Here is a 16,634-nt window from a genome sequence, read left to right on the forward strand (position 1 = left end):
TGGTGTGGGATAACTGCTGCACCAGTACATGTGGGATAGCTACTGTATTATTGCAGGGACTCCCCTCCTTGCCATGCAGAGCCTTTGCATTACAAAACACTCTCTAAAGCCTGGACGTTGCTTAAGAAAGTAAAATTAGATCAGAGCAGCACTAAAGATAAGCAGCTCAGTTCCCAAGCCATAACTTGCCAGAGCACTGTGACTGGACAGGACGCAGTGTCACCAAAGGATGACAAGATAGTGGCAGATTGCCCTGAGGGAGCCTGAACTCATACAGCTGCCCTGGTCCTGCTCTGATCAGAGCTGGATGTGTGAAGGTACTGGGGATGCCTGGGGGGACACTGGGACATGGGGTGGAGTTGCTGCTGCTGAGCCAAGGGCAGAGCAGTGCTCTGTGTATTGTGTGCTACATCTCGAATGAAGGCAGATGCTGGGATGGGGAAGCATTTCCCATGGCCCTGGGTGCTCCTCAGGTGCACCTGCCTCTGCTGCTGAGATAGGCATCCATTTCTTCCCAGGGGTGAGAAAAGGCAGGAGCAGGCTGCAGGGCAAACATGATGTTGGCCATGTTCAGAAGTCATCACTAACACTCAGCATTGATGAGCTGCTGTAAATGAACATTCCTGCCAGTAGCTGCCCAGGCCTGGCTCTCTGCTTGCACTGGTCTCATCTCCTGGGCCACCACAAGCATGGATGGAGCTGCCTCTGGGAGTTATCAACCACAGATTGGGCAGAGCAAGTGCAGGACTCCCTGCTCAGAAAGAAATATTTCCATACTATTTTCCTTCACTTCCAGCAGAAGAGATGATGTTTTCACACCAAAGTGGGCTAGTTTCAGACAATCATATTGCTGATCCTGGAGCTGAAGTTAAAATCCCTGTGGCAGGCACAGGGGAATGAGGCCAAAACCAAGGTGCTGGGGAAATACCATATTCCTACCTGCCCTCCCTGCCCCCTGGTTCATTGTCCCCGTGGAATTGTTTTAAGCAGCAGAATGAGAAGTTACTGGTAGGAAATGCAGGCAGCTGCATTCACACTTTACTCTATTGTTTCATAAGTATTAGCAGGGAGATTGAAAATGTAATTATGATAATTAAGCTAAATTGCAATCTTCCTACAGGAGCTACCAAATTATTTATATCAACTTTTCATCCTAATTCCTTTAACTGTTCCCTGCCCAGTGGAGGAGGAACCTTTACTGCTGTGGGCTGCCTGCCCTGTGTTCCAGCGCAGGCAATCTTCAATGGCATTTGTGAAACAGCAGCAAGTGGCAGCTGTTACTCATCAGGAAATTGGGATGGGAAAAGAGCTTGTGAGAAACAGCAGTGCTGAGGGCAGAGCACTTTGGGGGCAAAGAGCCACAATAGGAGGGGAGAGCCAGAGGGAAGTGTGCAGGACTGGGAAAGGCAGTGCCCAGCTGCAGTTCGGGCTGGCTGGAAGGAGCAGAGCAATGCTGGGCAGATGGGTTCAGGCACTGCCTCTCCTGTCCCTTGGGGCTGAGGGTGCACCTCCCACCGTGATCTTTGGAGCTGAAGTGAGCACAGACCCCAGTGTGGCAAGATTCAAGGGCCATGGCACGGCCAGGCCAGCCTGGTGCAGAGCCTGCCTCTGCACACAGAGCCAGCAGCAGCAGCTTCGGTGCTGCTGCTCTGCCACTCCCTCCAGGAACACTGTCAGCTCTAATTAATGTCACAGTTCAGCTTGTTCATGCATCCGAGCAGACCTCGTGCAGCCTCGCGGTGCCGCGGGAGGAGTGATGAATCCCATCCCAGAGCCTTTGCCTTGTGTCCCCCCTGCTTGCCTGGGCCACAGCAGGATGTGACACGGAGCATGTCACCCCTCTTTGTGGGGTGGCAGCAGGACCAGCTGCAGGAGGCAGGCTGCCCAGCTGCCCTCCATTGAGAAGCAGGAGAGTAAGGGAGGAGGCAAAGCTCACTGATGGGAGCTGTGCTCTGGCTTACCAAGTCTGAGCATGCAGAACATTTCCCAGCTTGGGAAAATGCATTCTGCAGCCTTTCTCCCACCTCCATCCCTCAACAGCAGCACAGAGTGCAGTGACCAGGGCTGCATCTTGGAGGGTGCTGGGCAGATACAGCCTGGAGCTCAGCTGCTTGCAGAGCCACCTTGTCAAGCCAAGAGCTGGATTGGGACCTTGTCCTTCATTATATAACTGTTTCTCTGAGTGTTTTCATAGCGCTCGGCCCTCCCACCAGGCAGAGCCCCCACTGGCAAGGGGGAATGTCATGGTTTTCTGAATGCATGGCTTTGATTTCCTGCTTGGCTGTAGCAGAGGACAGTTCTGTTCCCCCCCACCTCCAGCTCACGCACCTTGCCAGGCATTAACCAAGATTCAGGCCCCTACAAGGCACCAGGCAGCAAGCTGGAGGTGTCACCTTGTCTGGGGTGGGTGATGGGGATGTGGAGAGGAGCAGAACCTCAGAGGCTGGGTCAGCTCAGTTCCTCCATGGGGCTCTTTGAGCCCCGCGGATGAACCGACCTGGCCTGGCCTCTGGGACCCCACGCTGTCCCTGCACTGCCCTGGCTGCCTGCCCTCACATTCCTGTCCTTGCACATCATCTCCTTCCAGCTGCTGAGGAAAACAGCCCCTGCTGCTACCAGCGGCTGGAGTGAGGAGGGGGAGACGCCTTCACAGCACATGAGCTCTGCGGGAGCTGGGGCTGCTGCTGACCTTGGAAATGAAGGGTTTTGTTCTTCCCAGCTCCAGGAGAAGCAGGAGGTGAGGCATAGCTGGCTGGCACTGCACCCTTCTAGCAGCACACCAGGTTTTTTCATCATCAGTGGGACCCTGCCCACCCTCACCCAAGAAAACTGTGGCTGTGCAGTGCTGCCACCCACAACACCTTGGACAGTTTGACAGTAGGTTGTCTGCCCTGTGCCTTCCATGCAGGCTGAAACTGGGGAGCCTTTCTCCACTGAATAATAGAGGGTTTGGTGTGATGGCCAATAATTGGGCAATGGGACAGTTGTGATGCCTTGGGAATGACTAACAGCAGTAGGACAGGTCAGATGCTCTTCTCCAACACACTGCCAAGGAGGAAATCCTGACGCCTTCCTGCTTCTCTGAGAGTCACAGTGTGTGTGCTGAAGGTGACTTGGAACTGTCCCAGGGTTGTATTTGATACTGAGTACTGCCTGTAGCCCCCAAAAGGAAGAGTTTTTCACCACTGACCTGCTGCCATTCAACAAGATTTCACATCCAGGAGACTAAAGCCAACAGTTCCCACATTGTCCCCCCTGTTCAGGAAAACTGGATGTGCCCCATGCAAGGCACATCTCCAAACTAAACTGCAAATAATTCTGGATCTAAATAAGTACTACACTCTGGGCTAGAAGTCATTTTATGACTTGGCTCATTCCACTTGACCACTGGCTAATTTTTCTGGTTGCACATGATATTTTTTCCTGTTGTGGATGAGGAAGACCTAAAGATGGGAGAAGGGCATGCTAAGGGCAGAGAAAAACAAGAAGTTGTACATGGGATCCTGCCAACACATTTGTATGGTTCCTCCTCAGCCTTATTTTCAGGAGAAAATCTGTAGTAGAGCAGCAAACACAGAATCAATAAATAGTATTAGCAAAAAGGGCTCTTTTCCCCTTAATCTCTTCATATTCTGGGGACAATCATTGTTGCCTGGAATAATAACAAGCTCTATTTAGCCATAACACACTTGGAGAACCTCAGGCACCTGGTGCAGCACCTAAGCTGACTTGCCAAAGCATCAGCTCCACATGGCAGGCTCAGAGCAGGATCATTGCCTTTCCTAGTGCTGTTTGTTATAAGTATTTTCTGGCCAATTCATCACACGCTGCCGGCTAGGTTAGAGATGTGTGAAGCTCAGCGTTCAACCTTGCTGTGCTGGAAACCTCCTTGGCTGGCCCACCTGGCCTGGGCAGTGATTTGCACTAGGGGCAGATAGCAATTCATGTAATTCTGCAAACACTTGTGTCCACATTTTATTTCTTCCCCCACAGTTCAAACCTAGTGGCAGGGCTATCAGGCTGCCTTTGCTCTCCCTTTGCCTGCCTGTCCTTGGGAAAGCAGTGGTGGCTTGGGGCTGCTGGCTCTTGGGGAGCAGTTTCAGTCTGTGCTGCTCCTTGCACAGCCCTCCCGCCCCCGCTGCGTCAGGGGCTGATTCACCATGCCCAGCTGCAAGGCTGACCTGAGGGATGGAGCCCATCGACAGGGAAGGTGTCTCTGCTGACAGCCTGAGCTCTGGGACACTGTCAGTGGGCAGCAGTCCTGGCACAGAGGCTGGCATCAGCCCTGTCACCCAGCAGAGACCATAGAACAATTTTTCCTCTATGTATGGGAGCAGGCCTTTCCCAAAGCCCTGCTGCACCTCCCCACACCAGCCCATGAGCCAGCAGGAGGCTTTTCAGTTTTGCAAGCAGCTTCTTGTTTAAAAGGAAAAAACAGCAGCAGCTCAGCCTTTTACTCACATCTGTTGGAGAGAAGGTCTAGCTCTCTCCTCCTCTCCGTTTTCTAGGAAGATGTTCCTTCAAATTTGCTGTGCAGAAAATAAAATGACCTTTTTCTCTTCTCATGCACTTGCTTTCATTTGCAAGCCCAGACACGCTGCTATGGGGAGGGCAGGGCAGCTAAGCACACATGGATAACCTCACACCAGCACTGCAGACATACATATGACTTTTTTTTCTACGGTTCTAGTACCAAAATATCCCAGGCACAAAGGGATTTGGACTCTACAGCTAACGATCTATGCAGGCCTCTAAGGAAACTGCACAGTAGCCCTGCTAATGGCTTCAAGGGGAAATGCTTCAGGCCCTGGCTGCTGCTACTGCTGCTCAGGGAATTGTGCTTTTAGCTCTGGCATGCGATAAAACCTTTTCTCACTGCTGCAGACATGATGGCTCTTCTGGAGAGAGGAAAGGCATTGACTAAGCTAGGCCATTAAGCACCTTTAAGCACACACTGAGGATGTAAAGCAAACACCACCGGTCATTCAACACCCAGGGTGAGTTAACTAACCCCCGTGACTCCCTCTCTGCCCTCTCTGCTCCCCAGGTGCCGTTCTGCTCCCTGCTCCAAGCACTGCTGCTCCCTCTGCCCCCGGACAGAGCAGGCAGTGACAGAGCTCTGGGCACAGACCTGGGGCGCTCGCCTCAGCCCAGGGCACTTCTGGCAAGCCCCATCTTGGAATCAACACTTTGGAATAAGCTCTCCATGGTGTTTCATTTCCTCTTCGTGCCCCTTCCCTCCCGAGGAAAGGCGAAGGGAGCTTTATCTGAGAAAAAGCAGCAAGATGCATTATTCCTTTAGCAAGGTGTGTCATTGCAGAGCCAGCCTAAGCGTGCTCAAACCCAGCAGTGCCCGCCTGCTGCATCTCTGCCCATCACAAGGCAAAAGGTGCCTGGACAAGAAGGTGCCCACTCTGAGGGGATTCCCCCCTCTCCCCATTACCCCCTCCCATGAAAGCCACACCACTGTGCCTTCCCTTCCTCCTGACTAACTCATACTGAGACAATGGTCTCGCTGGTGTGGTGACAGATTTTGCAATAGGTTTTAATGAGGTATTTACAAGTTCTGAGGCGGGCTCCTTACACAAGGAGTGTGGCCTGGCTCTGGCAGCTGGTTGGGCTTTTCATTGACATTCCTGCGACTCCAGCTATTGCAGCACAGGCACAGTGGAAAACATTTAGACATCAGAAATGCCAGATTAATTATCTCTTAATTGATACCTCCACTTGGGGACAAATGAAACCGGAACATCTCTCCTGCCCTGGGAGCCTGCCACTTACAAACAGATTTACAGCTAAAAATACCACGGCAGTCCCGTGGCTAATCAACTTCACTGCTCACCCTGCGTGAGGTTAAAAATTGTCTCTGGCACTGTGAGCAGCGAGGGACCAGCTGCAGCACCTGGATGCTGTTGGCATTAGCGCTGTGCAGCATCCCCAGTGCCCAGGTGAGGGGCACCTTCCCTCAGGGCAGTGCCAGGGCCCCGCAGTTGGGTTTCTCCAGACTAGAATCCAGCCAGAGCGCACTGACAGATGTTTCTCGAGAGGTTTCTCGCACTTTCCTGCCCATCGTTAGATGCTAATGAGAGGAAACCTCATCCCTGTGTCTTTTAAGAGTCCTTAAGTACCCAGTGTGTTTCCCTGCAGTGTAACATTTCCAGCGAGCTTGGGAATCACGTTTTATGCTTGTAACAACTTTTTTTTGTGCAGCGCTCTCCTGCACCTACAACACTTCCCAAGGGATCCCTCCCCCACCCAGCTCCTTACAGGAATCCACACACAGAGGCCAAATTGCCACAGTGACGCCATTTAAGTTACCATCATCTTTATTTTCTTCACATATGTGCAAACAGAGGAGATCGCAATGGTGGTGTTCTTAAAAATAACAAAATGTATTTGCATACATTTCCCTATGTACAGGTGAACAGCCACAAGTAGTCTTCTTTTGCACAGCAAAAGATCTAGAGCATTGAGACCGGGGACAGGACCGGGGCCCAAAAAAAAAGGTCTAACTTAAAAACAATTAAAAAAAAAAACAAACAAAAAAAACCAAACCCCAACTTCACAACAGTGCAAACCTCTTAGACACGACAGCACGATGGAGTGACTTTAATGGAGAAAACGGCGGGGGGGCCTCTCGGATATGAGATTTCTGACTGTAAACAAGGCGCAACACCTCCCTCCCGCCGCCCTCCCCGAGGAAAGCTATTCCAGGAATTTGGCAGATCTTCAAGGGCTGAGCCGGAGGTAAACAGCCCGCGGTCGCCTCCCCTCCTCGGGCCGCAGCGAGTTGGGGTCCGGCTCCCGCGGCCACCGGCACCGGCACGGGAGGGGCGGCCGCTCCCCGGGATGCTCCGCGGGACGCGGGGGCACCGTGGGGAACCGGCGGGACCGCGAACTCCCCGAGGGGCCTCGGCGGGGCCGGAGGGGTCCGGTGCGCCCCGCTGGGGCCCTGCACACCCGGAAGGGACCGTGCATTCCAGGAGAGGCCGGAAGGAACCCGGTGCGCCCCGGCGGGGCCGCTCATTCCCGGAGGGAACCCGGTGCGCCCCTGCGGCGCCGCTCACGCCCGGAAGGGACCGTGCACTCCCGGAGGGAACCCGGTGCGCCTCGCTGGGGCCGCGCACTCCCGGCAGGGACCGGGAACTCCCGGAGGGGTCAGAAGGAACTCGGTGCGCCCCTGCGGGACCGTGCATTCCCGGAGGGAACCCGGTGCGCCCCGGCGGCACCGCGCACGCCCGTACGGGCTCGAGTGCTCAGCCGGTCTCGGGGTCGCCGGGGGGCGGCTGCTCGGCGTCGCTGCCGGGCGGGGCGGCCCCGTCCGTGCCGCCGCTCTCCAGGGAGGACTCGCTGCCCGTGCTTTCCCCAGAAAGCAGGCGGCGGACGCGCAGGTCGGCGCGCAGCGAGCGCAGATCGTTGCCCAGGCTGAGCTCGCCCAGGTCGCGGAGGAGCTGGCCCAGCTCTGGGCTCTCGCCGCGGCCGGTGCTGGGGCGCAGCAGCTCGCCCTCGGGCTCGCCCAGCGCCTCCAGGATGTCTTCGCAGTCGCAGTGCATGGCCCGCTCTTCCTGCTCCTCGCCCAGTAGGTCCTCCGTGATGGAGCCCAGCTTGGGCGCGCTGCGGCTCCGCTCTACCGGCGGCTTGTAGCAGCACTGCCCGTTGAGCAGCTTGCGCAGCGGCACCAGCGGGATGCTCTGCTCGCCCACCAGCTGCTGCTGCTGGTGCCGCGCGTCGTCCCGCTTCTTCAGCCGGCGGAACTCGGCCAATGCCGTGGCAGAAGTCTGGTAGAGCAGCAGGGCCATGGCCTTCGCCTTCTCGGGCTTGGACACCAGCACGGCGTGGCAGCGCAGCATCACCGCCTTGTGCTTCAGCTCGTGGCGGTAGATCCAGGCGAAAACACGGGGCAGGCGCGGGTCGGCCACGCAGTAGGTGACCCGGTGCAGCAGGTAGAGGTGGCCGGGCCGGCGCAGCCCCTTGTCCTCGGCGTGGGCCATGCGGATGCCCTGCGCGCTGATGGTCAGCTTCATCTTGGTGCCCTGCCGGCCCGCCTCGCTCTTGCTCCAAATCTTGCAGACGGCCAGGTCGGTGCAGCCCTCACCTTTGGACTGGATGGTGGTGGCGTTGCCCAGGTAGAGCACAGTGTACGTGGGGTCTTCGCTGGTAACGCGAAATTTCCGCCGCTTGGAGCGGAACATGCTGCCCACGCGGTGCAGGGCGCTCTCGGGGCAGGCGCGGGCCAGCGAGGTGAGGGCCGAGTAGTGCACGCTCACCGCGTACCCCTTGGGCTTGCTCTGCCGCCGCGCCTCGCCCGCCGCCAGCTCCACCTTGCTCCGCTTCCAGGGCAGCATGGCCCCGCGGAGCCGCGGCTAGGCGCCGCGCCGACGGCTCCGGGCGCGGGGGGGCATGCCACGGCGGCGGCGGCTGGGCTGCCCGCCCGCCTCACATCCTTGCGGGCGCCGGGCCGCCGCGGCCGTAGATATAGGCGGGCGCCGCGCTCCGCGGGCGCGGAGAGGGGAGGCCCCGCGCACCGAGGGCGGAGCGCCCGCTGCCCGGGCCCGCCGAGCCGGCGGCTCGCTGCTCGCCGCCCGCCCGCCGCCGCCGCTCTGCGCCGCCCGCCGCGGCGCCCCGGCCCCGGCCCCAGCCCCAGCCCCAGCCCCGGCCCCGCCGCGCCGCGGGGCGGGCACGGGGCGGTGCCAGCCCGGCCGGACGGCCCCTGTCCCCTCCCCGCTCGCAGCGGAGCGCGGCCTCCAGCGGGGGACGGCCGCCGGTGCCGCCGCGGGACCGGGAGAGCGGGACCCCCGTGCGCCCCGTGCCGCCCCACCGCGCTCGCCACGGCCACGTACGGAGGGTGGGCGCCACAGCGCTCTCCGGCAGCTTCCGTCAGCACGGGAGAATGGAGAGGGCACCGCGGGGCATCGTCTGCCCCAAATCCCCTTAAACTGATAAAAATCCCTAGACCGCTGCCGGACCCCAGGCTCCGGGAGATCTTACGGCTCCAACCTCAGCTGCCTGCACGACCAGGGTGTGCCATGGACAAATCCCGCTCTTGCAACATGATCTTTCCTTTGGTTTGGTTAGTCCGGCTCTGAGACCTGAAAGGCCTGCAGCAAATACTAGTTATTATGTATGAGTAATCCTTTGCTCTTTATTTGTATGCAACAGCTGAAGAACAAGAAGCTGTCTTGTAATTTCTTGTTGGGGTTGCTGGGTACACTCACAGACATAATGAGAAAGTTGGTCTCTGTGTTGTTACTATAGCTTCTTGTGTCATGTGTCAGATCCTTGCCAAAAAGAATGGAAATTCCAACATTGCAGATAATGGCACTTCATCAGGGTTTGGATAAATGCTCGACAAAAGGGGGGCAGTACGTACTCCTGGAGTAAAATATGTAAACACCCGCATAAATTATTACACAAGTAATTTCTAGAGTTTGCATCAATTAAACCAGTATGTTATTACTATTATTATTACTATTATTACTATTATTACATAATGCCATCTAGCAGATTATTTGGGAATTGCAAGTAACCACAGTGACCAGCATCAAGCTATTAAGCCCATTCGCTTATATTTCCAAAATGCCCCTCACAAGAGGGCAGGTGAGGGGCTGAGGTCTGCCCTGACTGCAGTGCCCAGCAGCAGCTGCGGGTTCTCTGCTCTGAGCCCTGATGCAGGCTGGGTGTCAGGCACCCTTGGAGAGCCCCCATGGTGCTGTAGGTGTTGGGGGGCAGGAGGGGCTGTGTGCTGTGCTGCAGCCTGTGCAGACAGCTCCTGCCAGCCTGCAGGACCACCACACTGCATGGCACGGAGAGAAAGACTGATTTGTTCAGCTGATTCATCTCCAAGTAGCATTCAATGTGCTTTTCTTTTGTCTTCTTTGTCTTGCAAGGTGAAAACAGAAGATGCTGCTGTGCACATAAAATAAATCCAATGGCTTGAGGTGACATCTGACACCCACACACGGTGTGGCACTCCCGAAGATCTGCCTCCTCCCTCAAGGTGTCCTGCTGAACCACAGCTCCTGGGACCAACGCCTGCCCTGTGCTCAGTGGCTGCCACTGCCCGAGCAGTGCCTGTGAGCTGCAGGGCTGAGAGAGAGCAGCCCCATCTGCTCCTCAGAGATGCGTGGGCATGCCAGTCTCTCCATACGAGGGAGTTGCTTTGCCAAAACCTGCCTGCCTCCAGCTCTGGGAGAGGAACCTGTTCTGAGCCTTTGGCTGGTGGCTCAGCAGGCAGGTGTTTGCTCCAGGTGGGATGGAGCAAGCAAGGACACCCACATACAATCCTGCAGTGCTGCCTCTGGAAGGAGGTTAGAGCTGGGGAGGCTGGTGCTGGTTACACAGACACTTCTGATAATGATGCCCACAGAGCTGTTTGCAGAGTCATGCTGGGCTCTGCCATCCTGATTAAAGTGATCTGTGTTCAGGAACAGAGACTTCACATTTTCACAGCATGGCTCGTGCAGGCTTCTGAGCCCCATGGCATCCAGCAGCCCTTGGGCATATTTGTCTGCAAACCCCAGTGGTGTGTAAGGTGAGGAGGAGATCTGAGCCCTTTGCCCTCCTCATGGCCTCCCCAGTCCCAAGGCAGCAGTATTGCCATTTCTGCATTGCATTCTCAGGTTCTAGAGGTTTCCTTATCAGCATCTCAGAGACCCTCTGAGGGCTCCAGATGGTGGCTGGGGAGCAGCAGCACCCCAGAATACCTGCCTCTGTACCACTTGAAGTGTAGCAGCAAGGAAGGTGTCTTAAGGTCACAGTCCTGGAGAATGGAATCTGTCTCAGCTCAGTTCCTCACCATGCTTGCTTGCCAGTCTGTGTGTGCCAGACCATTGTAGCTTTCTTTGCTTCATTAACGGGCCCAGTTAATTCAGGACCATCTCTTTCCTGCTATGTGGCAACTGCTTCACTTCTGGGCACGGATGATTGCCACATGCTTCAGCAGCTGATAGAGCAAGTTACAAATCATGGTGGTCTGTGACAGCCATTCCTACATAAAATGCTCTGAGTTCTGTGCTGGCCTGAGGAGCTGTGCCACAGCCTTTGGGTGAAGTCTGGCAGCAGGGAGCAGCCCAGGTAAGTTTGGGACACCTGCTCCATGCTTGAGGCTGTTCCTGTGGTGTTGGATGTCTGTATTTCATTGCTGGAAGGAGAAGCTGAGGCACAGTGAGAGGGGAGCCTGCTCTGTGTGGCCAGGGCGTGCTGCCTGCTTCCCAGGGAGCACGAGGCTCCCTCCTGGCCTGCAAGCCCCCGTGATGTGTAGGGCTTGCATGCTGGGGGCTTATCTGCATGGCGCTGTAGCCCCAGGGGAGTGCAGCAGCCTGCTGTTTATGCAATACTCCAACAGCTACCGAGCATCACCTGCCTTCGTGCACGCATGGAAATCCAGAGCAAGGCGTGGGAAAATCTGTAAGATACCATCTGTGCCCTGGGGCGCAGAGCCGGCAGCACAGTGAGTGCTGCACTTGGCCCTCGGCAGACCCCACTCCCTGCCACACTCCGTCCCTCTCCTGCCCTGGCACTGCAGTCTGCACTGGAGCCCGTGGTCACACCCCACCATGGGCCTGCAGGTTCTGGGGTGCACGGTGTCGCTGAGGCACAGCCAGGCAGGCAGCTGTCCAATATCTCTGCTGGAGGGAGCTGCCAGGCTGCCCATGCTGGCTGCCCTGTGCAGTGTGGAGAGATGCAAGGGTCTGTCTGAGCCTTGTGAAACCCTGCAGGGAGCAGCCCCACTTCAGGGATGGCTTTTGTGCCCAGCAGCGTGAATTGGAGCTGATGTGGATCTCTGGTTGGGGAGAATGGTGGGAAAAGGTGCTGGGGAAAGTTGTTATGACAAGATCAAAATAATTCATGAGAATGTACTGATTTTGTCAGTGTATGAAAATGTGTCAGGTTTTCTCCCCCCGGGTAGCAATAGAACTTCTTGTGTCGCAGCAGCTGAAGTGACACAGTCAAAGTGAAACACTGCAAACCGGCATCTCAGTATGTTCCAAAACAAAGTATTTCAGAGTCTCTATAACTGTGCAACATGTCAAAGTTTTGACTCTTTGTTCCAAACCAGGACAAAGGAAATGCTGAACTGTCAGGTTTTTCCATGAAGCGGAAAGACTGAGCGGCTCCTGAGCCTCAAAGGCCATCAGTGGTGACAGGCAGGGCGCCGTGGCCCCCAGACCTCCCAGCATCAGCCAGGTCTGGCCAGCAGCAGGATAACTGTGCAGATGGCTGCCTGCGGATGGCTGCCTGTTGCCAGGAGTGGGGACAGCGGGGACAAGTTGGCAGGGCAGAGGACAGCATGACCTGCTCAGGGGGAAGGGCCCTTAACAGCCTTTAATGGGTGCCACATGCCACCTCTGCTGCCCTCCAGCCTCTCTGAAAGCGAGCAGCATCCCATCTTGGAGTGGATGTGCCCTGGCAGGGCTTGGGGGCTTGGGGCTGGGAGCACAGGTGATGCAGGGACCACATGAAAACTGTGGGAGATCTATGCATAGGCAGGCCTGGGTCCCCTTGGGGCACCACGGGTGATGCCAGTGCTGCTCAGGGTGCCAAAGAGCGGCAGTACCCTGGATCAGGGGCTGTGCTGCTCGGCGGGCCATGGTGGTGCGGGCACACCTCTGCCGCAGTTGTTTTTCAGCCACCGAGAGCGGCACACCCCGCTTCCTGCGCAGGCCGCCCCGGCGCTTCCTGCACTGCCTGCTATAATTAGCAGGGCAGCCGGTGTCCAACGGAGCAGAGCCCTCCCTTGGGTGTCACGGCACCCTCAGGGGCAGCTTGCTGGCTGGGCTGGTGCTGGACATCCGTCCTCATACCGTGCTGCCCGTCCGGGGCACAGAGGTGGTGCTAGGACAGCATCCTCCGCTCAGTGCTCCATCCTGGGGGCTGCCACCATGGGGCCATGGTGAGGGGCAGCAGTGGGCAGCATGGTGAGGCTTCCCAGCCAGAGCTGACAGAATGGGAGCTGGAGAAATCCCATGGGTTTCCTATCTGGTGCTTTGTGCCTTCAAAGAGGCAGACAGTTCTCTCTAATTAACTTGCCCCCACCCTGCCAGGCAAGGAGGTGATTTTATCTTCATAGGGCTGGTGGAAGAAACGGAGTCTAAAATCTCACACGAGGGCCTCAGTAGGGCTGGTGCCTTCTCAGGGCTCAGCATTGGCCAGGCAGCTCTGCTTCAGAGTTTCCTCAGCATGCTGCTCTTTCTAAAGAGGAGCAAGACCTTCACCAAGAGATGGGAATCTTGTGGAACAAGCTCCCACCCTTCTACAGTACCTGTCCATTTCTGAGTACAGCTGGAAAGAAGAGGGCTCAAGCAGCTGCAGTTGTGCACAGAGCAAAATTGTCTTGGTGTTCTTTCAGGGCTGCTGTGGGGAGGGTTTCTTAATGGGTCTGCTTGTCAGGCTGAGGCTGGCAGTGCCGCTGAATTGAGCATTGTGAACCTACATGAATAATGAATAGCCATCACATGAATATTTTAGGGACACAGTCCTGAGATCTCCCAGTGCTGCCTTAAAGGAACATGGAGGAAAAATTGCATCCAGAAAGAACGATGTTTCCTTTAGGCAAAAACGCACTGTTATCACAAGCTTTTGAAAAAGAGCTGCTGCTGCTAAATAATTCTCAGGATATGCATCAAAAACTGGAGCAGTGGTTTGGCTCCAAGGCAGAAGAAGTTGGGAGAGAAGCCGAAGACAATGATTACAATGTGCTGGAAGGACAGCAGATTTTACTTTGTCTATGCAATGGTTTTGTGAGAATTCCCAAAGCTGTGGCCACTTTCCAAAGAGCCAACAGTGCTGGGCACTCAGTGCTTTTCAAAGGAGTAGTGAGAAGTTTTGTGATGCACAGAAGTGCTTTCTCTCCCAGGACAACACCTCAGTCCATCCCATCTCTGTCAAAGAGATGAGTTGTACAAACAAAGCCCCACAGCAAAAATTGTGTTCATTTTGCATGCAGTGGTAGCTACTCCATCATATGGGAATGGGCTGCAAATCAACAGCTTTATCACACTTGACAGCAGCGTGCCCCTCTCCTCCAAGCTCTCCTTGCCTGGCTGTGCTCTTGGCACGTACACTCTGGTGCCAAGCTGCCTCTGTGCAGCTCTTGTGACAGCATCTGTACCTCAGTTTCCCTTTTCACTGTGTGAAATGCAAGCATAAATGTCTTCTAGAAGCAGCAGGCTGTCGGGTTCAGGTGAGACTAGCAGAAGCCTGTCTTGCTCAGGTAGGCATAACAGAGCAATGGGAGAGGGATGAGAAACATGGCAATTAGAAATAGGCAATTACTACTCCAGCTCTGATGTTTTTGTCACTTGGATGACCCAGTCTGTTTCTCCTTCAGCACTGCTCTGCTCAAAGCAGTCTTTGCAGTGCTGCTGGCATCACCAGACAGAAATAATTCCTTGGTGCTTATGAAGTGCCCAGAAATGTATCTGTTGCAACAATGAGGGCAATTTGGGCATTGCTTAAGTAGGTTCTACAAAGGTAGTAGAAAATACCTGCAATTAACTGTTCCCTGAAGCATTTCAGTCTAGAAATGGGGAAAGGTGGGGGAGAAAAGGGCAATGTGTGGGAAAAACATCCCAATCTAAATGCAGAGGTCTTTGTTCTTCAGGTTATCCTCAAACCTCCCTGCCCCAGGATGGGTTGCAGGTGGTGGAGCAAGCCTCCTTTTCCCACTGCACCAGCGCTTCTGCCTGTCCTTGAGTGTCTGTATCCAGTTCATGCCCCTGAACAGAGCGGCAAGTGTCCCATGGAGATCCATTGAGCTCTGCACTCTGTACTGACAGTCTCCAGACCCTGGTGGTGCTGGGGCTGTGCTGCCAGGGCTGTGCCAATGGGATTATTAGAGCATTTTGCCTGTGGTTGGGCAGCCTAGGAATGGCACTGCACGTGCCTCAGCTGTGGGGTTAGAAGTGCTGCCAGACCTGAGGCGTGGGGATCAGCCAGGCTGGCTGGCTGCTCTGGCTGGTGATTATGCATTGTAGAGGGAAGGTAACTTTTAACTGAAGTACAAAAGAAAGACAATAATGAGCACTTATATTACTGCTTCAGTGCCCACATAAAGACTTGAGATGGTTTTATTAAAGATTACTCGATTAGAAATTATTTTACTAAATGTCTGCCTGCTGTCTGCAGCCCACCAGTCTTCCATTGAAGCACCTCACCTAAATGAAAAGGCGACTGCTGAGTCCCCTTTCATCTCTCTTATTTGCCTTTAGGAAGCAAAGGAGGGGCCAGACCAGGCTGGTGGTGGTGGCAGAGCCTGGGATGAGCATGGCAAAGGATCAGACGTCCTTGGGAAATTTATGCCATGCAGTTACTGGCTTTGAAAAGAAGAAGAAAATAAAAGCTCTGTCTTCCTAATGGGCATTTATCATGGAGCAAGAGAAAAGAAAAAAGAAAGAAAAGAGAATAGAAAAGAGAGAAAAGACTGCTCCTGCCCAGGGGGTTGTGCATACTGCCATGCTGTTGGTGGCAAACTCCTGAAGTTAAGCTTTTTCTGCTTCTGATTTCCAGGAATTAGACAGGTTATTCTCCAGTTACAACTGACACATATTACAGAATTGTAGTGAAAATTGTCCAGCCTTAACCCAACAACCATAAAGGAGAAATGCTTCATAATTCAGTTCAGTGAGCAAGTACAGGTCAAGTTGTTTATTAATTTAACCTGCTATCCCATCTTGACCCAGACCAGTCACAATGGCTGCTGCCAAAATCCATTCAGTGATTCCCTGGCTGGCCATGCAATTTCCTCGATCTGGCCAAGATGCCCAGACTCTGTCTAGATTTTGCCAGGAACCTCATAGTGTACTTCCCCACATCTGCATCCAGGATCCCACTTTGCCATCATCATTCCTCGCATAAAGTGTTTGTTGTATTTGGACAGTGGGTACTAGGGAAGGGAAACCTGTATTGGCCTGGCTGTGTTACAGGGCGCAGGGTCAGCCTCGGCCACAGGAGCTGGTGGCTTTCCCCAGAGGCAGACACAAAGCCCTGCCCCATGGCTGGCTGCTGGGCAGGGTTTTGCACGATGTGGTTTGATAGCATCTGCACTGGGCCAAACCAGCAAGAGAAACTGGCCCCACTGCTGGTGGCACTGCCACGGACTGGGCTGGGGCTGGCAGCCCTGTATGCCACCCCAGTGCCAGGGCCTCCAGCTGCAGCACCGACCTTGGGGTGGGAGTGAACCGTGCCCCCAGGCTCATTGCTGGTGGGGCTGGTGGCTGCTATGGAAAGGAGGGGGTTAGAGCTGAGCCTGAGCAGGGGAGACCCAGAGAGATGTGTGTCCATCCTGAGCACCATAGGGTGGGAGGGATAGAAAGATGGATGGATGGATGGATGGATGGATGGATGGATGGATGGATGGATGGATGGATGGATGGATGGATGGATGATCACAGAACCAGTTGGGTTGGAAAAGACCTCTGATATCGAGTCCAACACCATATCAACTAGACCATGGCACTAACTGCCACATTCTTAAACAACTCCAGGGACGATGACTCTACCAACACACTGCGCAGTCCACTCCAACGCCTAATCACCCTTTCAGTTAAGAAATTCTTGGTAATGTCCAACCTAAACCTCCCCTTGGGCAGGTTCAGGCTGTGTCCTATGGCCCTGGCTGGGCGGCGAGGGCCGGT

At 55.1% G+C, this 16,634-nt stretch overlaps 2 protein-coding genes across 2 annotated transcripts in view; one reads left to right on the top strand and one right to left on the bottom strand.

Moving 5' to 3' along the window:
• Positions 1–16,634, top strand: part of LSG1 (large 60S subunit nuclear export GTPase 1) — a 62,118-nt gene that overhangs the window by 34,058 nt on the left and 11,426 nt on the right. The gene's annotated exons all lie outside the window — the stretch shown is intronic.
• FAM43A (family with sequence similarity 43 member A) lies at positions 6,309–8,384 on the bottom strand. Its single transcript, XM_054282869.1, has one exon. The coding sequence runs from the start codon at positions 8,343–8,345 to the stop codon at positions 7,257–7,259; it is 1,089 nt and encodes a 362-aa protein (XP_054138844.1). The 5' UTR covers positions 8,346–8,384; the 3' UTR covers positions 6,309–7,256.

Source organism: Melozone crissalis, unplaced genomic scaffold, assembly GCF_028551555.1.
Source record: "Melozone crissalis strain CALT ecotype California unplaced genomic scaffold, PUWL_Pcris_2 ptg000034l_1, whole genome shotgun sequence".
In the NCBI taxonomy this organism is placed as follows: domain Eukaryota; kingdom Metazoa; phylum Chordata; class Aves; order Passeriformes; family Passerellidae; genus Melozone; species Melozone crissalis.